The sequence below is a fragment of the Kockiozyma suomiensis genome (assembly GCF_038497685.1).
Source record: "Kockiozyma suomiensis strain NRRL Y-17356 unplaced genomic scaffold V2V93scaffold_8, whole genome shotgun sequence".
NCBI classification, from domain to species: domain Eukaryota; kingdom Fungi; phylum Ascomycota; class Lipomycetes; order Lipomycetales; family Lipomycetaceae; genus Kockiozyma; species Kockiozyma suomiensis.
The window spans coordinates 462,322-484,527 of NW_027117671.1; the positions used below are offsets into that span (position 1 = coordinate 462,322).

The following is a 22,206-nucleotide window of genomic DNA, read 5'->3' on the forward strand; positions in this document are numbered from 1 at the left end:
AGTCCCTTCTGCCTCGCCTGTCTCGTTTGATGTGATTTGAAGGATATAACGATATGAAGAGACTTGACAAAAGGATTAATTGTTCAAACTGAAGGGACTTGTTACTGGATGATACTTTTTGCAGTTGGTTTGGTGCTCTGCAAAAATGTCTGTTTTTGCCCCTGCCTCGACTTGCCCGATCGGCGACTACAATCAATCGCCCGATCTGGTTTCTATTGTCTCTACACAATGGTCTTCTGTTTTCAGCGTTCCTAGCTGACTTTAGTTGATTTGCAATTAGTAGCGACCAGATAGTCAACTAAGCGATTGAAATGGAAACTATTATAAGACACTTTAATTAGCAGGTTTAGTCACGTGCTTCGATCAAATTTTGTGAACGCGTCTGGTTTATAACGCGTTATGCAAATACGTCTTCTAGTTACATCTTGTTCCTATTCGCATTGTTGCATTAAATCGAAATAGCGCAATTGCAAATAGGTAAGACTCAATGTCGCTTCTTCTGCAGAGATCGGCTTCTCTCAGAGCTGGTTCGTTTTTAAGACCTGCTTTGGCTTTGTCGCGACCCGCACCAAGGCTGCTACTCTTCCCGAGATCCTCCTCCATCGCTTCAGCTCATCCACGACTATCAAGTCTCCTGCTACCTTCCCCGTTCTCTTCCTCCTTTTCTACTTCAAGGCCTCACAGCTCAGAAATATCACCCGGCTCCACAGATATCGCGTCGTCGGTAGTTGATACCGCTAGTAGCTCTTTCTTCAGTATGGACACCGTACTTGTCGCCGCCGGTAAAATAATAGAAGCCTGGGTATGGCTATACGAGCACACAGAGTTTATCGGCAGAATATCGTTCAAAATATTTAGTGCTGTTCATGAAGTTACTGGATTTACATGGGGTCTCGTCATCCCAATCACCTGCATCATTCTCCGGCTGTCAATGACTCTTCCTGTCGCCCTCTGGAGTCGAAAAAATTCCCAGCGCCTCGGTCGTCTCAGTTCGCTTTCTCAGTCAATAATGCGTGTCGTTGGTCGAGGCTCTAGCAATAATAAGCTCAAAATATTTCCCAAGGAACTCGACCTCACAAAAGAATTTCCCATCAAGACGGCTCCTCGCGCTCAAATCGACCAGTTTGTTACAGCACCTGTTCCTCAAAACATTGCGGACAAGTCAATAAACACATTCGTCAAAGAAAATGCGCAGGCAAACAGAAAACTATTCAAGGTCAACATCGTCAAATCATTTGCTGTCGGATTTACGCAGGCCTTCATTCTCTTCTTTGGTAGTCGCGGAGTAGCGCACTACCGCTCTCTCCGAGCAGACGATACCTCTCAACTGGCAGAAGGCACAACATATGTTGATCAGGGAATGCTCTGGTTTCCCAATCTAGATGCCGTTGATCCATATATGGTTCTTCCGGTCATTTTTTCCGCCGTCACATTCTTCAATATCGAAGGCTTTAATCGGGAATCTGCGCGCGTCATTGACTATAGGGGCGGTAGACAGTCGATGGTTTCTTTTTTTCTTAGTATGCTGGCTCGGGGCGGTGGTCTTTTCATGACCTGCATGTCCTTTTTTTACCCAGTCGTATGTACATCTTTCTTTATTCATAAAAAGTGAATACTAACTTATTATATATAAAAGTCATTTTCTGTCTACTGGCTAACCTCTGCTGTTTATTCACTTTGCCAGAATGCATACATGCGTCACTACTACCCAACCGTGCCAGAGAGAGCTCTTGCAGCTCCATTGAAAACACCGAAAAATTCAAAGCAAATCTTGGTTTCATTCGATGCAGTCGATTTATCAAAATTGGCTGAAAAAACTAAGATGCTGGGCCCAGGCCAGATGAATGATAAGTAGCCAAAGAAAAATTCACTTGTATAAATTATAACATTTCTTGTATATATCCGCACAATAAATATGCATATTCTAGCAATTTTCTATGTACAATAAGACGGCATCTAGGAGATGAATCCGCGCGATATGCGGTCCATGTGGCGATACTGCTCAAGCATCAACAATATGCGCAACCTCTCCAACCACTTGACTTCGAAATTCTCGACCGAGAATCTATCCGCAGCCCTCTGAGCCCGCTGACGATACGCAACTGCTTCTTCGAGCGGTAACGACAGCGCGCGATCTAATGCTTCGGCCATTTGTTCGCCTTCTTCTTTATCTTTGTCGGTGACGAAATGAAATCCAGTCGGTAACCCGTCGACCTTAACCACGATATCAAGTTTCGGTCCACCGCTATTATGGACGACAGGTATCAGCCCCGCAGCCATATACTCTACTACACCTATCCCGAAATGCTCGTTCCACATTGCATTCACGCCAACGCTAGCTGTAGCAAGATATCGCTTTATTTCATCCCAAGTCGCTTCAAGAATAAACTCGACACGCTCGATAATTCCCAGCTCGCGTGCTAAGATCCGCAAATCATAAACGTGCTTCCTGTCCCGATCATCTCGTACAGATCCGATCAGCACCATCGTCGCACTCCCGTCGTCGTTTGCCGTCTGCGTGTACTTTGCAAATTGTTCAAGAATTACCTCGTGTCGCTTCTCGGGTCTGAACTGCGCGATTGAGAGTACAACAGGTTGTCTTGGCTTATCAACCGGAAGCTCTTGCAACGCTTTCGTAGAGCATGGTGGGTATAAAACCATGAAATCTAACTTCTTAGAACGGTCTAGAGCAAGATTGACGATTTTGTTAATCCACCAGACGCGTTGTATATGATTATACGTCCACGTGCCGTTCGCCATCACGATATCAGCAAACATTCCCGCATAGGCGTACATTAGTGCAAAAACTCGCCAATATATGTACTTGGGCAGTTGAGTTATGAGAGAGAGCTGACCAAACATGTCTGTGGAAATCATAGGATAGTGAACGTATGCAGCGATTGGGATGTTGAGCAGCATGGACACTATTGGATAGGTAAACGCGTATCCCATAGTATCTAATAAAACGAATCAGCTAACAGCTCAATTGACACAAATACTGTAATTGGTGCGTACCAACAAAAATATCAGGCGCAAGCTTGGAAATAGCTTCGTACACAAGCGGCACTGATCCCATAGCTTGACCCAATAAAGTAAACCGTGGCCACCGACTAGCGTCAACCAGGCCGCGTTTTAGCAAAAAGACAATAAACACACGGTTTTCATCCAGCTCGATCTCAAATCGCTGCTTTACTTTCTGCATGATTTCGTCTTTGCTGACATCTATGTCGCCCGTGTAAATTACACATATTGTATTGGGATGTTCACGCTGCGTAGCATCTACTGCCGCCCATAAAACTCGTTCGCCGCCCCCTCCTGCGTTGCTAGAACAGGATTATTAGTGTATCTGCGTGGCAACTGAAGAATCGGATAAATGCATACCAATACGGATGAAAGAAACCAATAAGGATCGGTCGCTCATCTGGGTTCTTTGCTTTACTAGCGCCATCTTCTATCGAGTCAAAATAGTTTTGAATTATAACCCGCCGTATCCTTTCTGATCTCCTCCTCAGCCGTGCTCCGATAATCGCACTGACCGTTTTCCAAAACAGGTAGGTGCTAACAATCACCGACGTCGCGCAAATTAGAAACAGACAGGTGTACACCATCAGTGTACGGCTCAATTTTGCATTAGGGGAAGGCATAAAGGTGCGATACAGTATGTCCTTTAGAGGAAGCCTAGGAGAAATTGGTTTAGGAAGCGACGTGACTCGGCTGTAGTCTGAAGTGCCAGTCGGCGGCATTGCAGACGTGGCAATCGTCGTTGCGGTCCTTAGAGGTTGATTCATTGACTTTGAGTGATTTAGACTTCATGCACATATGAAGTTAACTATGCTCTTTTTTTCAATAGTAAATATGAACGTTATAATATGAGAACTGAGCTTATTAGAAGTAATTTATAGTAAATCGAATAAAAGAAAGGATGACCAGGGCGAAGATGTGCGGCTCGCTGCTGAGAGTAAACTTGCGCCGCCTTCTCGCAACTTAAACACTGTCTTAACCACACTTATCATACAAATCAAAACCAATCTCACAATGTTTGGACTAGGGAGATTATTCTATGGTATGTGAATTACGATACATCTACAAAGGGGTCTGAACAATAAGTTTCTAATTCGAATCACAGTGATCCTGCTTCTCGTCAACTCTATAGCCGTACTCAGCGAAGACCGGTTCCTCGCAAGAAGTACGTTCTCCCATAATTTAAACGCAATCCGGTTGACATAAATTGAAAAAGTAGCTAATTACCATCTTTTATAGTTGGCTGGTCTTCAGCACAGATAGATAACAGCGGCTTTGGTGCACCCTCCGATGCTGTCAGTGTCAAAACAAGGCTCATTAATCTGATGTCTGCTGTTCGCACACTTATGCGAAGTACGTTTGTTCCTCTTCTTTTTTTGTTGAGAAATTGTTTAGAATGCTTTATTGACTATTATTCTTATAATGTAGTCCCGCTGATTGGCATCAATACGGTTATAATACTTTACGAAGTAGTACTAGGATGATCCTATTTCGCCTAAAAGCTTTGAAAGAGAAATAAATAAAGTCGCAAAAAAAAACAGCAAGATAATCAAACCATTTACGTGCTTATATCATCAATCGGTACTCAATAATGCTATAAATATCGCGTCTACGAGAAAGCTAATCACGTACATACACACATTCTCGTACAACATCTCAATATGGGTTTTTCGCGACGACCTTCACTGATTTATCAGTATCTGCAACTCTTTAGAAGTGATTCGTCCCTTGATATCGCAGCCGTTTTTTAATTCTCACTCGTCAATTCGATTGTCCTTTGTATTATACGCCTTTTACATATTTTCAATTTTATCGACTTTGTTACCTTTCTTCTCGTTCCACCACACCATCTCACAAATCAACAAATCCACATGAAACACCGACAGTGCTCAAAAACATACGCAATATAAGAAAAAGTAGTTAAATATAAAACGTCATTGCTATTATAACTAGAGTAGAAACTCAGAAAAAGTACACCTGTAAAATGTATACTTCAAATCAAACCATAACAGAGAAGAAAATCGCGGATATTTTGTTCACTTGCATCCGATAATAGCAAAATATACACAAAAAGAAAGAAGCTGATCTAACAGAAAGCAAAATAAAACCCAAAAACGAATTTTACCCGATATCCCGTGAAAAACATATTAATAATTTGAAATGAGCAACTAACGAAGCAGTCATACGCAGAAAAATATCAATCGAAACAAAAAAGAACAGCTTTTCATACCAGAACTTTTCTTTATAACCAAATTATTAGCAAGCCCGAAATTTTAATGATAATAACAGTCCATTAATTGCATACAAATCAAAAATTTTCCCTTTCTTTTGTATATATACTCCATACCAGTGCAAGATAACTGAAAAAAAAAGTATGAACAAAAACTTTTTTTGGATATTTCTCTTCACATCGGCAGTTTTCCATACAACCTTTTCAAGAAAGCAAAATACAAACAAAAACGCATTAGCAAGACTACATGTTTTGGAAATCATATAAATCCATTGACTGACGAAATTGTTGAAATCATCGCTAACATGTACGGAATCCACATGATATATCCATTATTAATTAACGATTAAGTGTTGAAACATCGTAATTCATAAGTATTCATTTAAGCGTACTTGGCGCGGAACTCCTTCGCGGCGTCAACCATGTTCTGGAGCGCTGCGCGAGTCTCGGTCCAGCCACGGGTCTTGAGACCGCAGTCAGGGTTGATCCAAAGGTTCTCCTTGGGGTAGACCTTGAGAATCTCGTTGATGCGAGCAACAAACTCCTCCTTGGGGGGAACACGCGGGGAGTGGATATCGAAGAGACCAAGACCAATATGGTTAGGGTACTCAGAGAACTCCTGGATGTAATTGGGGTCATCCTTCTTGGAGAACTCAATCGACACAACATCGGCATCAAGAGCCTTGATGTGGTTGGGGTCGAGGTCGGAGTAGCAGAAGTGCGAGTGGATCTGAGTCTTGTCCTCCACACCCGAAGTGGCGAGACGGAAGGACTCAACAGCCCACTTGACGTAGTCATCACGCTCGGCACCAGCGCGGAGGGGAAGACCCTCACGAATGGCGGGCTCGTCAACCTGGATGACGTAGACACCGGCAGCCTCAAGGTCCTGGACCTCATCGAGGAGAGCAAGAGCAAGCTGCTGGGCCTGGATCTTGTTGGAGATGTCATCACGGGGGAACGACCATCTGAGGCAGGTGACGGGACCAGTAAGCATACCCTTCATAGGCTTCTTGGTGATCGACTGGGCGTACTTGGACTCCTTGACAGTGATCGGACCAGGGCGCGAGACATCGCCGACAATGATAGGGGGACGGACGTAACGAGATCCATACGACTGAACCCATCCGTTGGAGGTGAAAACGTAACCGTTGAACTTCTCACCAAAGTACTGAACCATGTCATTTCTCTCAGGCTCACCATGGACGAGGACATCAAGGCCGACCTCCTCCTGGAACTTCACAACCGAAGCGATCTCCTTCTCGATGAACTTCTCGTACTCCTCAGCAGAAATCTCACCCTTGGTGAACTTGTTACGGACGATACGAATGTCCTTGGTCTGGGGGAACGAACCAATGGTAGTGGTGGGGAAGGCGGGGATGTCGAGGTGAGCCTTCTGAGCAGCAAGACGGGCTGCAAAGGGAGACTTGCGGTGGGTCATCTCTTCGGTGATCTTGGACACACGCTCACGAACAGCGGGGTCGTTGGTGATCGAAGACGACTCGCGGGCAGCAATGCTGGCAGTGTTGGCAGCAAGAATATCAGCGACAGAGTCGACACCGTCAGTGACAGCCTTAGCAATGACGACAACCTCAGTGACCTTCTCGGTAGCAAACGCAAACCAGTCCTTGATCTCAGCAGAGATCTTCTTCTCGTTGGCGAGAGTGACGGGAGTGTGCAAGAGCGAGGACGAGGTGGCAACAACGACACGCTCGGCACCGACCTTCTCAATAGCGGTCTTGACAAACTCAATTGCTTTGCTCAAGTTGGCCTTCCAGATGTTACGGCCATTAACAATACCGACGGATAGGATCTGGGTGCTAGAGAGGGCACCAACAACAGCGTCGAGCTGCTCAGGAACACGAACAAAGTCAGCGTGGAAACCAGCGACGGGGAGACCCTTAATGCTCTCAATGTTGGGTCTGACATCACCAAAGTATGAGGTCAAGAAGAGCTTGGGAGCGGTCTCAGAGACGAGGAACTCATAAGCTTTCTTGTAGGCGGCCTGGACCTCAGTGGGAAGGTCGAGAACGAGAACGGGTTCGTCGATCTGGACAGAGTCAGCACCGGCCTCCTTGAGCTTAGCGAGAAGCTCAGCGTAGACGGGGAGGAGCTGGTCAAGAAGGGTGATGGGCTCAAGGTCAAGATTGTCCTTGTCAGCCTTTCCGAGGAAAAGGTAAGACACGGGGCCAACGAGGACGGGGCGGGTGTGGATACCAAGAGCCTTAGCCTCAAGAAACTCGTCAATGGGCTTAGTGCCATTGAGCTTAAACTGAACGTTCTTGGAGAAGGTAGGACGAACGTAGTGGTAGTTCGAGTCGAACCATTTAACCATCTCCTACAAGGAGTGTGAGCAAATGTCATATAAGGAGTGAAAGAATAAAAAAAGTCTTACGGTGGCAGGGACGTCGACTGCGGGAGCAGAGTCAGTAGCAGCACGCTGGAGACCACGGCCCATAGCGAAGAAGGTGTCGATAGGAGCGAGCTCGTACTTGGAGTAGCGCTCAGGGATGACATTGAAGAGAAGGGAATGATCAAGGACATGATCGTAGAACGAGAAGTCGTTCGAAGGGATGATGTCGACACCGGCCTCCTTCTGGAGCTTCCAGTTCTTCTCTCTGAGTTCCTTGCCAACCTTGAAAAGCTCCTCAACAGTAGCCTTGCCAGACCAGTAGGCCTCGGTGGTCTTCTTCAACTCACGGAAGGGTCCTGGCAGAGCAATTGAGTTAGACAAACGCCGAAGAAAAAGACGCGCGCTACTCGCAGTACAATTGCGCGCACAGAAAGATATAAAGAACAGTAAAACACATACCGATACGGGGAAAACCGAGAACAGAGGACTGGACCATTGTAAAATAGATTGATAGTAACGGAGGAGTAAGTCAATAAATGGCTTATGAAAAGAAAGAACTGGAAAGAGGCGACGACCAGAAGTTTATAGCGCGTGTGTGCCCGAGAAAATTTTTGTTAGGGACTCATCAAACACAAACCCTAAACCATCAAACTCTAAATGACAGACTCAGCCGAATACGTACGAGCTCGGGCAGATTAACACTAGGCTGAATGAAGAATAATATAAACATTATTTCGATCACGTCAGCGACGGCGGCGATGCAGTCTTGTCCAGATGGTTTATCAGTTGAACATGAATGATATTACTGCTATGAAAATTAGATAATAAATAAAGGCTTCTCAACAACGCTTCCAAATACGCTTCCAAATAACAAAAAAAATATTCAATCTATCAAAAATAGTCAATTCATAAACGGGCATTAAAATTCATGTCTTGATTTCTTCATTCCAGCTAACGCCTTCCTTGATCGTCGTATCTCCAACGATACCCATAAACTTCCCACTAGAAGCACCAGTCCGCGGCTCAACATAACAACTGCGACGATACAGCATATGTTGATCCTTTTGGTACATTTCATGCACGCGCCGAATCTCAATATCGAGCCAGTCTTGGATTTCAGGCACACCCTGAAACCTATAAGGTACCTGGAACCGCTGCAAATCGGCAATAATCTTTGTAGTCCGCATATGCTTATCAAAATTGATCACCGGAGATGCATCTTCTGTGTTTGGGTGAAAAACTCTAAAGTCCGGGTTGCCTTCATCAGCAAACGTGAGATCTGTCAAATAGACGCCCAAATATGGAATACAAGGCACAGTCTGATTTCGCAGTAAAGTACGATACGAGGCGTAGTTCTTCTCGTAGACAATTATACTCTTAAGCTCGGCAAACAGAGCATGATAACGGGGAGGCAATAACTCCCATGTCTTTTTCAGTCGCATTATAACAGAGCTTTGTAAAGCGCAAGTCACTGCCATCAGACAGTTGTAGTTCTTCAACTCCAAACACTTTTCGGCAACACGAATCCAGTGTCTAATAACATTCATTCGAAACTTAAGAGGAACTTCATTTGCCAGAATTGTCTCGCCAATATAGTTTGCAAGATCCGTCGAAAGAGACGACATAGCTTTCACATTCACCGCCACACTCTTGCCACTCTTCTTTGAAAACTCTTGACCAAGTAACTCCTCGGGAATAATTTGACAAAATTGACTTGATTCCTTGATTGTAATTTGACGTGCAAGCTCAAGCGGGTCAAAGTCAAGAATTGACGGATCTGGACTACCTTCTCGAGCATACTTTGCCAGAGTTGCGAGGTGTGCTTTATTCACAATTGGAGTTGGCACGCTGGACGAATCTGGTAACAGAATCCCTAAGGATGTGTTTATGCCCAGCTTTGACATTGACCGTGGTACTAGAGGATGATTGATATCTACCACTTGCTGCGTCAATTCTATTAAACGTCGGAACGCAAACGGAAGATGAATCTTCAACGGTCCATTCACAAAGTCAATGATTATCGGCAAAGCCTCGTTATCAGTTTCCCTCTGCCAATGACTTTCCATCCAACCCTTAAACGCATTGCAAGTCCGCAACTGAGCAGCCAAAAGATTTGGCTCATCAGGCGGGAGTGATGAAAATCGGTGCGCGAGCGCCTGTGCCAACGCAATAGGTGTGGTAAACAATCTAAACGTGAGAAAAAAAGAGGAAGAAAATAGAGCGTCGGGAGTAGCATTGCTGGAAGTCAGATGCTTAACTAAAGCTTCGATTGAACCGCCTTGAACTTGACCATCGGCATTATAGATCACACGATCCTGTGGAGGCGTGCGTTTAAACTATTCAGAACGATTAGCACCACTAGCAAACATACAGCGCAAATAAACAAATAGTACTCACATGTGTATCGTCCTCATAAATACTAGCAACTTTGCCTTCTTCAAAGCTCAAAACCGATAGAGAAATGTTCGGATCATCTGCACACGCCGGTACAAGCGCCATTGATTTTTCCAGTGAAGACCTATGATCGTTTCCAACACTTGACCGAAGCCGGTATTCCAAATAGTGACGGTCAACTTCCAAGTCAAAGTCGCCCACGCAGCAAATAACATATTTAGCTTTGGCAAGACACACCCCAGCAGAGCGAACGCATTCAGTAATTGAAATACTGAGAGTCTGAGTCCTGACCAAGACCGCCTGCTGCACATTGCCCGATCCAACTACGTCTCTGGCAGAGCTTACCAATATTGTTATACACCTATACACAGTTTCTTTTGCATCCTCTAGACTGTACATCGCAGGAGAAGCATGTGAGCTGATAGTTTCGACGACGGCCAAGAACTCACGAGCCGCATGTACTGCATGTCTGACGGTGGTCAGTAGCGTTGCCGGCGATCGGGTGTGAACCAGTAATTTATTGATAAAAGACCCAAGACGCACCAGTAGAGCATCGTAAAGAAAATTGAGTCGAGCGAGCGCCGATACTGGTTGGTAATAAAACACGTCGTCTGCAAATGAAGAGCTGTTCGAATTCCTATCAGAACCAGAGTCTTCACCAGCGTAAACTAAAGGTCGCACAGAGTCAGGAAAGCTAGCTGTTTCTTTTTCGCGAGCTGTCAAAAATGCGACAGCGCTCATGACAATCTTGCCGGTGAGGGCATGTAATTCTTTACTCAGTGTGGGTGTCATGGCGCCGCCTCTTCGCACGCACGACACCATGATCGCCACGTCGCTTAATAGTGCGCGGCGAGACCTCCTCAAAGAATCAGAAGATTTCAAAGCCGGTTCATCACGAGTAAGACATGATACAGAGTCCTTGTTTACGATAAAGCGTTAGTCTATGGTTTACAATTGGAAAAAAAAAAATGGGGAAGCGAACCAGTAGCGATCTCACGCCTGAAACAAGAGTAGTGACGGCGATCTGAAAATCGCGGTTTGATTCCAGTTGAGGTCCTGTAAGAGCTGCAAGAGCGGCTGCCAGTAGTGGCCTAATTGGTGCAGGATCGTATGGCTCGCAGTAGTTTGAGGGAATCCAGCCGCGGCGCCCTGAGAGAAGAGAAGTTCCATCGCCCCAGCCAGAGGTGTGGAAAGAATGGATCAGAAATAATTCCTCTTTTTCAAAAACAAGGCAGCTGGCATTCGATGGAGACGTCTTTGAAGTAGGGTCGAATGAGTGAGTGGCGCGCAAGAACGGATGGAAGGCGTAGACAGGAGTCGCTGAGCTATCTGACGAGATCGACGACGATACGGACATGATTTTGGGCAGTTTAGATAGCAAAACCAGTATCGACAAAGCAACGCGGTGACTCTCCGGTGCTCAAACTAGCACAATTGTCAGCACAGTAGGCTAGAGCTGTGGTCCAAGTCTCCTAAATGGCTAAAGAATAGACGGCGACGATATACGACAGCACATGAGCAGTTGCTGGCAAGAAGGAGGAGAGCAGGGCACAGCAAAAGGGCCGTATCAGCTACAAAAGGGCCGTATCAGCTAAAAAAAAAATGCAGCAGTATCAATAGACAGAGTAGAAGAATCAGGAAAGAGCAGCACTGCCGGAGAAGAAGCGCCAACGGGTTTGCGGACGAGAAATAGACGGTAATTTGAGGGCAGATCAGGGCACGCAAAACTGGCACCAAGATTGCGGGCCTGCGGCTTCGACTGCTTAAAGAGTGTGTGAAAGATCTCGTACCACTTCTCGCTCGCTTATCTCTTTGCAGCCAAACGGCCTCGTGAGTAAATCCACAACCGTCGGCCACTGGTCAGATAGAATACATAAGATAAAGGAACTGCCATTTTTTTTGCTCTTTCAGCAGATAGCTTGTTTTCAGATAGCTAAAGCAGGACGGGTCGACTAAGACTCTCTCTGTGTGGAGGAGCAAGGGGCTTGATCTCGACTCCTTGCTTTGCCCTCGACACCCTGTCCAAGCCTCTGAAGAGATCCACTTCCAAACCCAACGTTGGCGTTCGCCGTCGCAGCAATCTTTCTACTAGCCTTTTGCAGTTCATCTTCATGCTTAGCCGGTGACCTCTTTTTCCAATCGTAGCTACTACAAACATGCTAGCACTGCTATAAGCGGCCCTTACCCGACGTCCCCGACGTCGACCCAGCCGACTCTCGCTAATAGCCGTAAGCGTACCCTGTTCTCAGCTTACCCTGTCCGGCGAGCACTAACATCTACGCTCTCTTCATGCAACGGTGCTCTGCAAAGCTGCACCAACGATTCATAGACGTATCATATTTACAGCTCTAGATCTAAATACATTTCTGCCTTACTCAAACACTGACCGCCGCGCAAATATCCACACCCGCTCTCGCACCAGCACAACATCTCGCCACCAGCCATCTGTCTCCCAGAATCGACCCTGCTGTATGATCCAAGGAGCTTGAATAGATGCAAAAGCCTTAACACTACCCTTGAAAGCCCATTCTCTAGTCGACCCAAACGCCGGATCCGTGGCCGGAAAGTTCTTGTCAAAAGTCACCATCACAGCTACCGACGCCGCAACCTCTTCTAATTCGTCCTTGTTCTCCGTACGGTCATATTCAATATCCTCTCTGGTGAATGTGAACAATGTAGCGCCAGACATACATGTAGGTATATCCAAATGAACCGTCAAATTTCCCGTCCCAGAATCTTGCAGGCCGCGATGCATCGCCATCACCGCATGCCCTCCCGGATAATTAGCCGAGGAAATTGCCAGCATCGAAGTTGCCAGCATCAATGTTGCTGCAGCAGAAATCGCAAGCGTCAATCCAGTACCCATGTATAGTATTCCTTTGCGCATACGATTGCTGATCCAACTAGCTCCCAGTGCCATCGTTAGTGCAAACATCGGAATAGCGTATACAATAAACCGCCATTCCTTATGAGGCTGCGTCGAATAAAGGGCAACAAAAACAATGTATGGAGCAATCATCATGCCAAACCTGCGCAGCTCAAATACACTACTCACAGCAAACAATGGTAGAGCTGCTGGATTCAGTAGCAGCTTGGGAAGATGATTTGTAAAATAGGCGTGCCATGGCTGAGTACCCCATGCGACCGCGTTACCTAAAATTACGTTGAAGTAAAATCCATATGCCTCAGGCAAAATCGGAAATTTCCAAAATGTGGAATCAACATATATCGACAACGCCATCCCAGCTAATCCACCTTCAAGTCCGGCAAGTATCGTCTGTACAATAGAGATCTTCCTCTGCAAGAGCGCTGATAGTGCAAGAGGCATAATCAGCAAAATTAGCTCTGCCCGAAATACTACGGCTGTAAATGCAAGTACAACAAGAGTTCGTCGCGGCCGATTTGTGATCCAGTACGCAGCAGCAACCATAGTTAATGGGAATGCAAACATATTAGGAAGAGTTCGAGTAGCATAGTAGGTAATATGAAACTGAGTATATTGGAATGCCGCAAACCAAAATGCTGTTGTTTTGCCATAAACCTGTCGTATACTATGTCGAAAATACACGATCGAAGCCCAGTTGATCATCCCCAAAACTCCTCGAGAAATCAACTGCAAGTCGAACTTGGAGCGGAGTGGAAGAAATAACTGAAATGGCTTTGTCAATGCAGAGATAACAAGTGCGCCCATGAATGTTCGAGGCACCGCTCCCGGAAACTCCAGGTGATCATACTAAAAAAAATCAGCTTCTATCCTAATCAAACAAGCCAATTAGACATACCGACTCGATATTTGAACCGTGTACGAGCATGTCATGGATCGCGTGTAGATTGAACGACTCTTCTACCTTGGTAAATGGCGACACGTATAAGTGTGCCATAACCAGCACCAGAAAAAACCAATCGAGCCAATCCATCATTGTACTGATCAATTATTATAACATAACTTGCGATGCTATCTTTTTTCAATAGCGCGCGTCGACCGCGTCGTAGTTTACGCATCATAAATAGTGTGAGGGTTTTGTAACGGTCAGGCAGCTAGCTAGCTATTTGATTCAGATAATATAGATAGCAAAGCAGCAGTTATCTTTTGACTTATGCAACAGCTATAATCTTTTGAACTTTACTAATTCAGATGAATACTTCTGGCGAAATAGTAGATAGTTCTGCCGCACGTGTAATTGCCGAGGTAAATCAAGCAACTGGAGCCGGATACCTCCGCACAGATAGATAGAAGTAGCGTTAAACCGAGAACTACTTCCTCGCCCTTCTTCTTCCTTAGCTCATTTATTGGCTGCCTTTTTCCTTGTCCCATAAATAATCGGCTTCAGTATGTCTTATTCATTCACATTTGACGATATTCCAGATCTTACAGGCAAGGTAGCTATCGTCACTGGGTATTTATCCACGCGATGCTCATCGTCGCATGCTCTTTAGATATCACATGCTAATATGCAACAAAAACAGAGGATCATCTGGTATCGGCGAAGTAATTTCCAGAGAACTTGCTCGCAAGAATGCAAAGGTTTATATAACAACTCGCTCACAATCTCGTGCCGATCAAGCAATTGCTCGTATCAGAGCTGCCTCTGCCGAGGTTGAGGGCGTCGAAAATAATCTGACGTTTCTCGAGGTTGATCTGGAAACCATGAAAGGCGCTACGGCCGCTGCCAAGTTCTTCCTGAAGTTAGAGGATCGATTGGATATTGTGGTTGCAAATGCCGGGTTGGGTGGAATTGTATCTATTTCCATTTTTGTTGCCAATCTACTATGCTCGAGGCTAACTGATTTCAGAAATCTCAATTGACACCCGACGGCTACGAACGGAACTTTGCAGTAAGTCATTAGTCTTTGCACTTTCTACTTGTGGTATGCTCATCGAATCTTTAGGTGAATCATCTCGGTCACTTTGCATTTCTCACTACGCTTCTGCCACTTATTGAACGAACCGCAGCCGCAAACCCCAAGTCTGACGTCAGGATTGTTATTCAGTCATCTCAATCATTTTACAACGCTTCCAAGATTGACTACCAGGACCTTACAAAAACTTACAGTTCTTCATGGGGATTCCTAACCCTTCGCGAGATGTTAGGCCGTTACGCCCGGTCGAAACTAGCGAATATCTATTTCATGCGAGAACTTGCAAAGCGCACTAACGATATTCCAAATCTATACGTGAATGCGAGCCATCCAGGTCTCGTATATACAAATATATTTGATTTATCTACCTCCCCACTTCCGCGCTACATGCAGATTATCGGCGAGTATCAAGCGTGGTTATTCGGCATTCCCGTCGATGATGGAGCAAAGACGGCACTTTTCCTTGCTTCAGACAAAAGAGTAATTAAAGATGGATTAAAGCGCATATTCTTATATCCAGCGCCTCAGGGACCATTGGGAGGATACGTTTACTTTAACGGTGTTTATCCTCGTGCTTTGAATAGTCTTGGAGAGGACGGTGATGAAGCGAGCAAGTTATGGGAGTTTTCTGAGCAGGCTTTAGCAAAGGCTTTGAATTCATAGCTTTTTTTTCTGCAGTTTGTAGGTGATCTTTTAATATTAGGTTGGCTATGAGCTCTACTATCTTTGACTTTTTCTGGCTATCTTATGAATCATTTCTCTTCTTTCAATGATATAGCTTCAATACTCCCAAGAAACGCCAAGATTCCCATGCTTAAAACTCAAAGCATTGTCCATGTAACCTGAACTATCAAAACATAAATGATCTGCATTATCTGCGTGACGAACGGGATGATGCGCTGCAGTTACGATATACACGACATTCCAAGGACTGTCATGACCTCTGTGCTCTAATATATCGCAAAGTGCCTAAGACTTGTCACTAAGACGAGATTGTAAACGAGCATTTGCGAGGTAAGAGGTATACGACTTGAGCTGACTCTTTAGATATCTGTTGTGCTCGGCGACAATCTGTAAAGCTATTTCTAGACTTCTCAAATCTCTTTCAGCTTTTTCTCGAGGCCAATGAAAACGATTTACCTCGCTCTCAACATCTAACGTAAGAGCAGCGGCAGATCTTTGAGGTAACCTCGCCGGCTGCGAGGACACTTGCAACTGCTGGTCCAAGCCACTATTAGTAGATTCATTCCCACTCGACTTTCGACTATCAGATACAACAATCGACTCTTCAGTGTCAATTAGCGATTGCGGTTTGGTGCCCTTTCTGTTTAACGATGAGTCAACTGAGGAAGAGACAGCATATTCGGCAATGCTGTGAATATCATACGGTCTAGCCGCAACCGAATGTGAAATATTTGGCACTGATCTTGACATTTGAGCAGTCATAGATCTGGCTTTAGCCATTAGGTCTTCGGTTATATTAAAACTCCGACTAAAATCTTCTATTTCGGCTTCAAAGCAAGGATATAGCGGAAGATTAAGCGTATAATTTTCAGTCTCCGGCAAAACTTCCGGCGCGGGACCTAATTTTTGCAGTATAATAGTCATCAATGAGCTTTTTTCTGAACAAAATAAATGCTGATGCCTTTCTAGTAATTGATGAGTACCATAAATTTCATTGGCAGTAATTGAAAGAGATAAATCAGATCCATGAAAAGCATCGTAATTATTAAAAGCATCATATTCATGCAATTCCGGAACTTCGCAGAGGTCATCGAGGAATTTATCCACTCGCGCTTTGTTATCGTCAAAAAATAAGGAGAATATCTCCTCGTAACTTTCAGCGGAGTATTTTTGCTTGTTTACTATTTTTTGGATCATTTTGGCGATGAGAGTGAGAGCTCGGCGAGGCTTGTCCTTAAGTTGATGATCAACAAGCATGTACGACTGAGGAGTAACGATTGCTGGGTTTATGAATCTGAGAAAGAAAAAAGCTCCAGTGAGCGATCGAACGAAAGTGTCTTCAACGTCAGGTATCTTTTTCCGCGTCAGATCACGAATTTGTTTAGCAATCCACCTTAGTCCATATGGAACTAAATCCAAGTGTTCCAGTATGTAGTCCAACAAAGAATTTGCGTAGCAACTAACTGCGCTCATGCGATGACGTATTATCGCGAGAACTTGCGGATCCGAAGCAGCAGTCTCGGAGGATACGCAGCGTGGCATATCGACCGTCGAATGATTTCCATCAGCATGATTTTGAGAATTGCAATAAACTTCATCGTATACACGCAGCAAATCAACCTCCAAATCATGCTCGCATGCATGCTCGCAGACATATCGAATCTGATCGGCGAGAACCGTTTTAAGATATTTCTGACTATGACTCTGACGAGTATAAGCCATGACCATACGCGATGCTGGACTGTTTGCACGCAGTAAAAATGAAGTCTCAGTAGCTTTATCAAAGTACGAGGCAAAAACTGCATGAATCATATTGAGTAATAGCCGTTCCTCTCTTAGCTCATGCTGATTGCTGTAGATGGTAAACATAACAGTCTGCAAAAATGAGTCTACCTCTGTCATTGGAAGATATTGAAAGAGTAACGCAATATATCGCGGCTCTGATTGCAAAACAAAAAAAAGCCGACTATACCAGCCTAGCTTTTGCTGATCTGAAAGCACGCATTCTTGAGTACCCTGAGCAGTATCAGATTTCGACGTCATCTGCAGGCGCTGCAATATTTTCGTTTAAAATTAGCATCGTGAAAAAGACAAGTATAAAAATTCTTTCTGCAAACCTTTTTAGTCGCAAGTTTGTTGCGGATTACTATTGCAATTCGAGAATCCAAATTCTGTACATCGCACTCAAGTAAGAAGTTCTCCTTCGACCATGCGGAGATTTCAGCTCTAAGCTCTCGCTCTCTGGCCCTTATTTGGAACAGATACTCATCAAAGTCGGTGTCCGGTATAGAATTAGTAGCAGAAACGGCAGATGAGTTGGAATATCGCCTGTCCGAATGAAGGGTGTCGCTTGTTCCGGACCCGAGAGTTATGCGGCTACTGCTGAAGATATCCGTAAGGCTTGGCTCGCGATGACGCGGATCCATCATGATTGAGCAAGATCCGTAGTAAACGACAGGCAGCCAGATATAAAAGAAAACCAGAAGCCAAGTTTTAGAAGGGCAAAAGAAGTGGGTAAATAGATATAGGAGAGAAAGTTTTGAAGTGGATCTATCACGAAATAGGGGCGATCTGCGCGGCGGACAATGGCTCGCGCTTGACAATCGGCGGCGGCGGCGAACGGAACAAATATTTTCCGTACAATGTGTCGCTGGGCACGTGCTCGCTTAAGCCTCGGCTTTGCCTCCGCCATTCTTAGTTCTGCGAACATGTGTGCCGATGATTCATATAACTTACAGAAGTTTGTCGGCTATGAGCACTGCTATTGATGATTGTAAAGAGTATTCTGGATTTTGTGAGATCAAATGCGCAATAGCAAGAGGCTGACCTCTTTAGTCTACGAAAATTGCTGATCTATTTCATTTTCGCAGCACAGCAGCTAACATCTCTAATCTGCGCCAAGTAAAAAATCGAAAATTATTGCGTCATAATATGAAGAATATGGGTGCTGGTCGGAATCTGAATCGAATGTCTAATCGGATGCTCTTTGTCCTGTCAATACTTATATTCCCCAGAACTGCACGCTGATACCTTGTATTCGGCAGCCACTGACTTGACCGACATTGTAACAGCAGTTTAGCAGTATATAAGAACAGAAAAAAGTGGCCTTAAATGCTGATTTAAAAACAAATTATTTTCATCAGTACAGTTAGGTCAATTCGACGATCGCGAGCATCGGAGAACAGCAGTATCTAGTTGTATAGCATTTTCAATCAAGAAGGTCAAACAAGCATTAGCAAAAAATGTAATAGGGCTATTTTAATTAGTATGAATACTCATATAAACAAATCTCGTTCTTTGGCACTGCCCGAAGCAAATGCGTTGATTATGAATTTTTGAATCCAGCTGATGCATCTTTATATTGAAGTCTTTACCGAAGAGGCATTGTAATATCTGTTGAACGGTATTAAGAGCAGCTAAGCTGAAATATGACGGGTCTTTTTTCCTTTAAAACTAATTATAATTGCATTTGATTGTCTTAAAAGATTGTTGAAGAAGGAAGGGCCCAAGTGAGGTTCAGGCGGGTGACAGTACCCCAACCCTAAAGCCAATGCCTTAAGGATCCTCGCACCTCACTCACCAATTTCGCATGCCCGTTTTTTTTCTCCTCGCACATCAGGAGCTTTCTGTCAGTTTCTGAATAGGCTCAAGAGGTCTGGTCATTTGCCATTTGCGGCATCTGTGCTTGTTTTCGGCGTACTCTGTTCTGATTCGTACCCCGCACTTAATCTTCTCGGGTGACGGGCTTTTACGACCTACCTTCACAGGTATGTAAGCTTTGACGGCTTCGTTTCGGGATCCAATGGTTCGCATTTGTGTGAATCATGTGTTTATGATTATAACATTTTGTCTATGAACTTGTTTTTTTTGGGTCCGACATCGGTAGAATGCCTTAAGTAACACATTGTGTCGGACAGACTTTTTTTTAGCGCTTAGGCCCATCTAATTACCTCTGCATCCCTCGTGGCCATTGATCGCAATGTCTTCCAAGAACGACAAGGACCTGCTGGAGAACCGTGACCAGATGATACGTGAGAGTAAGTATTTACGTCTGAATTTTACAGCGTACTTGGCCTTTGCCCTGCATCTCTTTTATGAGTCAGTCCCTGGTTATTGACCTGCAAATACACCGCGTTTCCTGCGCCTTGTCACTCTTTATATTGTTCGTCATCTTCTAACAATTCCTTTTTACTTTTTCAGTGGCTAGTTCTATCTCAAGCAGTAGCTCCGTAAATGAAGATAGCCTATCAAAAGAACTTCAATCTTCTCATATCGTCAAATTGAACGAATGGAACGTGAGTTACCTTAATAATACTTAGCCATCCGAGATGCAACAAGACAGACTGACATTTTTGAATAATAAGTCATGGTGTAAAGATGTGCGTGAATTTGCAGACGGGACAACTATCAGCGAAGATAAAGTCTGCTTGTTCCTCCGAGAATTTGTACTTTCCCGGATCCAGAGCCAGCTAAATGTTGCTCAGCAAAATCAGCAGCAGCAAGCACAGCAAGCACAGCAAACACAGCAAACACAGCAAACACAGCAAACACAGCAACAGTCTGTCAATGGCATTAGCGGCCCCTCGTCTAAACCTAATGATGATGGTAAGCTCGATATTAACCCGGCTGTTGAGATCTACACCACTCTGAAGGCCTACGTTACTGTCCTTGTCGATCAGTATAAATATCAACGAGACCGGGGATTTAACAGCAATCCGCCTCCGCTTGGTCTGGTACTAAAATCCTTTCTACAAAAATATCATACCGCGGCCCTCCTTACTCAGCGGCAAGGAAATAATCATATTGTTGGCAGTGGACCTACAAGCTCGTTTCGTCTTCCCAACCAAGTATCCAGTCTACAGCAGGCTTCTACTGCAATGGGTCACCAATGGACTAATTCTCGTGGTAGTAATCATCACCAGCGCCGCCAGCATCGCCGAAGCTCACGCGTTCCAGATTCGGATTATGGGTATACTGTTCCTGGTCTTAGCCCAGATGTATCCGATTCGGAATTTGATTCGTTTTCAGACGACGGGGTTGATTCCGCTACACGTGGCAATCGAGGGTGGAATGTCAGCTCTAGCCCCAATCTTGACGCTATAGTACAATCCAGCTCAACTATTCTGAGAGATAATTTACAGTACGTGATTAACCTCCAAAGTGAGAAGCTATCATCATTGGTGGAGCGTGAGACTAGTGAGATCAGAGCAATTATCGATCGTCAAAATCGAGACATCACCCATCTCTGTAACATGGTTGAGAAAATTGCCGCTTGGGCGGGGGCTCACGCCACGGCGGAGCTTGCGTCTGATATCGTGCCATATCGCGAGATCTCAAATCTGACCGCTAGTGCGCAACAGCATGTGGCTGCAGTGGCCGCAGTTCAAAAAGCCACAGCTCAAGTTCAGAGGCAGCAGCAGGAACAGGATCGTGTGGTATCACCGACTGAAACTGTTTCGCCGGCTACTAGGCATCGACCACAGCCTATGCTGGTCACGCGAAATTCCGTGCAGCAGAATGGGTACACTCTTAATGGCACAGCGACATCAAAGTTAACTGACGACTACAGGACAGCTGAGGATGCAGTTCTAGATGATGCAGCTGAAATGTACGCGGCATCACAAGTTCAGGCTGCAGAGGTGAATCTTTTCAAGGTTGCGGCCGTTGCTGCCGCTGCCGCACATCAACAACAATCGCAACCGCAGCAACAGCAGCCTCATCAGCAACCGCAACAACCGCAGCAATCACAGCCTCAGCAGCAGCCGCAGCAACAACAGCAACAGCATAATGGTGCATTACAAGGAACGCGAACAACACAACACATCTCTCTTTCTCAAAGCTCTCCCGTCACTGGCCCCACTTCTCCTGATGTACGACGCCAAAACAAGGCTCCGACTCAGGCTCAGCAACATCATATACAGCACCAACACGACGCGAATCCTTATATGCTTAATGTGCAGCATGCAACTGCTAGACCTGTGAGTCCACCCGGAAATTCGTCTGGCATGGAGCAACTTGTTGTGCCACGGTATCGAATGTCAAGAGAAGTGACAACGGTGCCAGAACTATGGCAGGAGTGGATGCATGGATTGAATGGTGGACCTAAGGTGCGGGAATTGGAAGAAAAGTATGGCACTAGATGGCGTAGTAGCAGTGCAGAGCGAAAATTTTTCTGTTTGCGAAAAGTTATACTCGATTACATCCATCGAATTGGCGAGATTCAGGGGATTTCTAGGGAGGATGCAGTTTTGCAAGTAGAGGCAATTCGCAAGCAGCATGGATATACTTCATTACAACGACTGTCCGAATTTTTGAAAAAGCAAAGAATCAAATAATCTGCAAAATTTTTCGCATCGAGCATTTTTTTTTACGGTTATACATACATTTTGTTATTCCAGCGGTTTTTGTTTTGATATATTTTGATAGTAGATCGATAGATTATTTTGCAAGTTTGGTTTTTGTAGTTCATGCTTCATATGTCGTCGATATTTATTGTTGAGTTTAGTATTTTTTTTTATCTAGCAATTGTACGCAATTACGTATTTATCATGTTGTCGTCCTTAAACAATCCTTAAACAAGGCTAAGTAATTAATGTAAGAAGGTTTTAGGCTAAGTTTTGTCCTGTTCGTGATTTAGTCACTCAGTATCCCCATCAGGTAAGGGCTA

The 22,206-nt window shown here is 44.8% G+C and overlaps 9 protein-coding genes across 9 annotated transcripts; 4 read left to right on the forward strand and 5 right to left on the reverse strand.

The window, feature by feature from the left end:
* The first annotated feature begins 137 nt into the window (after positions 1 to 137).
* V2V93DRAFT_263301 (uncharacterized protein) lies at positions 138 to 1,906 on the forward strand. Its single transcript, XM_066907151.1, has 2 exons — positions 138 to 1,579; positions 1,637 to 1,906. The coding sequence occupies exons 1-2, from the start codon at positions 488 to 490 to the stop codon at positions 1,853 to 1,855; spliced, it is 1,311 nt and encodes a 436-aa protein (XP_066765355.1). The 5' UTR covers positions 138 to 487; the 3' UTR covers positions 1,856 to 1,906.
* Positions 1,578 to 3,939, reverse strand: V2V93DRAFT_370902 (uncharacterized protein). Its single transcript, XM_066910384.1, has 3 exons — positions 3,382 to 3,939; positions 3,016 to 3,323; positions 1,578 to 2,957 (listed from the first exon to the last, which is right to left on the reverse strand). Exons 1-3 carry the CDS (start codon positions 3,786 to 3,788, stop codon positions 1,957 to 1,959), a joined length of 1,716 nt encoding a protein of 571 aa, XP_066765356.1. The 5' UTR covers positions 3,789 to 3,939; the 3' UTR covers positions 1,578 to 1,956.
* Positions 3,940 to 4,001: 62 nt separating this feature from the next.
* Positions 4,002 to 4,961, forward strand: V2V93DRAFT_347139 (Yos1-like protein). The gene is made up of 4 exons (XM_066907905.1): positions 4,002 to 4,063; positions 4,127 to 4,186; positions 4,261 to 4,374; positions 4,450 to 4,961. Exons 1-4 carry the CDS (start codon positions 4,036 to 4,038, stop codon positions 4,503 to 4,505), a joined length of 258 nt encoding a protein of 85 aa, XP_066765357.1. The 5' UTR covers positions 4,002 to 4,035; the 3' UTR covers positions 4,506 to 4,961.
* Positions 4,962 to 5,633: 672 nt separating this feature from the next.
* Positions 5,634 to 8,097, reverse strand: V2V93DRAFT_324888 (cobalamin-independent synthase; the record flags this gene model as incomplete). The annotated part of the gene is made up of 3 exons (XM_066907488.1): positions 5,634 to 7,586; positions 7,644 to 7,957; positions 8,061 to 8,097. 3 exons carry the CDS (start codon positions 8,095 to 8,097, stop codon positions 5,634 to 5,636), a joined length of 2,304 nt encoding a protein of 767 aa, XP_066765358.1.
* A 252-nt stretch (positions 8,098 to 8,349) lies between these two features.
* V2V93DRAFT_263372 (ras guanine nucleotide exchange factor domain-containing protein) lies at positions 8,350 to 11,726 on the reverse strand. Its single transcript, XM_066907153.1, has 3 exons — positions 10,978 to 11,726; positions 9,999 to 10,913; positions 8,350 to 9,937 (listed from the first exon to the last, which is right to left on the reverse strand). Exons 1-3 carry the CDS (start codon positions 11,350 to 11,352, stop codon positions 8,528 to 8,530), a joined length of 2,700 nt encoding a protein of 899 aa, XP_066765359.1. The 5' UTR covers positions 11,353 to 11,726; the 3' UTR covers positions 8,350 to 8,527.
* A 579-nt stretch (positions 11,727 to 12,305) lies between these two features.
* V2V93DRAFT_263370 (Alg9-like mannosyltransferase family-domain-containing protein) lies at positions 12,306 to 14,011 on the reverse strand. Its single transcript, XM_066907152.1, has 2 exons — positions 13,778 to 14,011; positions 12,306 to 13,728 (listed from the first exon to the last, which is right to left on the reverse strand). The coding sequence occupies exons 1-2, from the start codon at positions 13,913 to 13,915 to the stop codon at positions 12,367 to 12,369; spliced, it is 1,500 nt and encodes a 499-aa protein (XP_066765360.1). The 5' UTR covers positions 13,916 to 14,011; the 3' UTR covers positions 12,306 to 12,366.
* A 64-nt stretch (positions 14,012 to 14,075) lies between these two features.
* Positions 14,076 to 15,652, forward strand: V2V93DRAFT_370914 (uncharacterized protein). Its single transcript, XM_066910385.1, has 4 exons — positions 14,076 to 14,392; positions 14,463 to 14,733; positions 14,790 to 14,831; positions 14,886 to 15,652. Exons 1-4 carry the CDS (start codon positions 14,328 to 14,330, stop codon positions 15,516 to 15,518), a joined length of 1,011 nt encoding a protein of 336 aa, XP_066765361.1. The 5' UTR covers positions 14,076 to 14,327; the 3' UTR covers positions 15,519 to 15,652.
* V2V93DRAFT_405725 (Rho GTPase activation protein) lies at positions 15,479 to 18,084 on the reverse strand. Its single transcript, XM_066912657.1, has 2 exons — positions 17,657 to 18,084; positions 15,479 to 17,591 (listed from the first exon to the last, which is right to left on the reverse strand). Exons 1-2 carry the CDS (start codon positions 17,966 to 17,968, stop codon positions 15,825 to 15,827), a joined length of 2,079 nt encoding a protein of 692 aa, XP_066765362.1. The 5' UTR covers positions 17,969 to 18,084; the 3' UTR covers positions 15,479 to 15,824.
* A 1,961-nt stretch (positions 18,085 to 20,045) lies between these two features.
* On the forward strand, positions 20,046 to 22,082 carry V2V93DRAFT_370920 (transcriptional activator of glycolytic enzymes-domain-containing protein). Its single transcript, XM_066910386.1, has one exon. The coding sequence runs from the start codon at positions 20,417 to 20,419 to the stop codon at positions 21,872 to 21,874; it is 1,458 nt and encodes a 485-aa protein (XP_066765363.1). The 5' UTR covers positions 20,046 to 20,416; the 3' UTR covers positions 21,875 to 22,082.
* Positions 22,083 to 22,206: the final 124 nt, after the last annotated feature.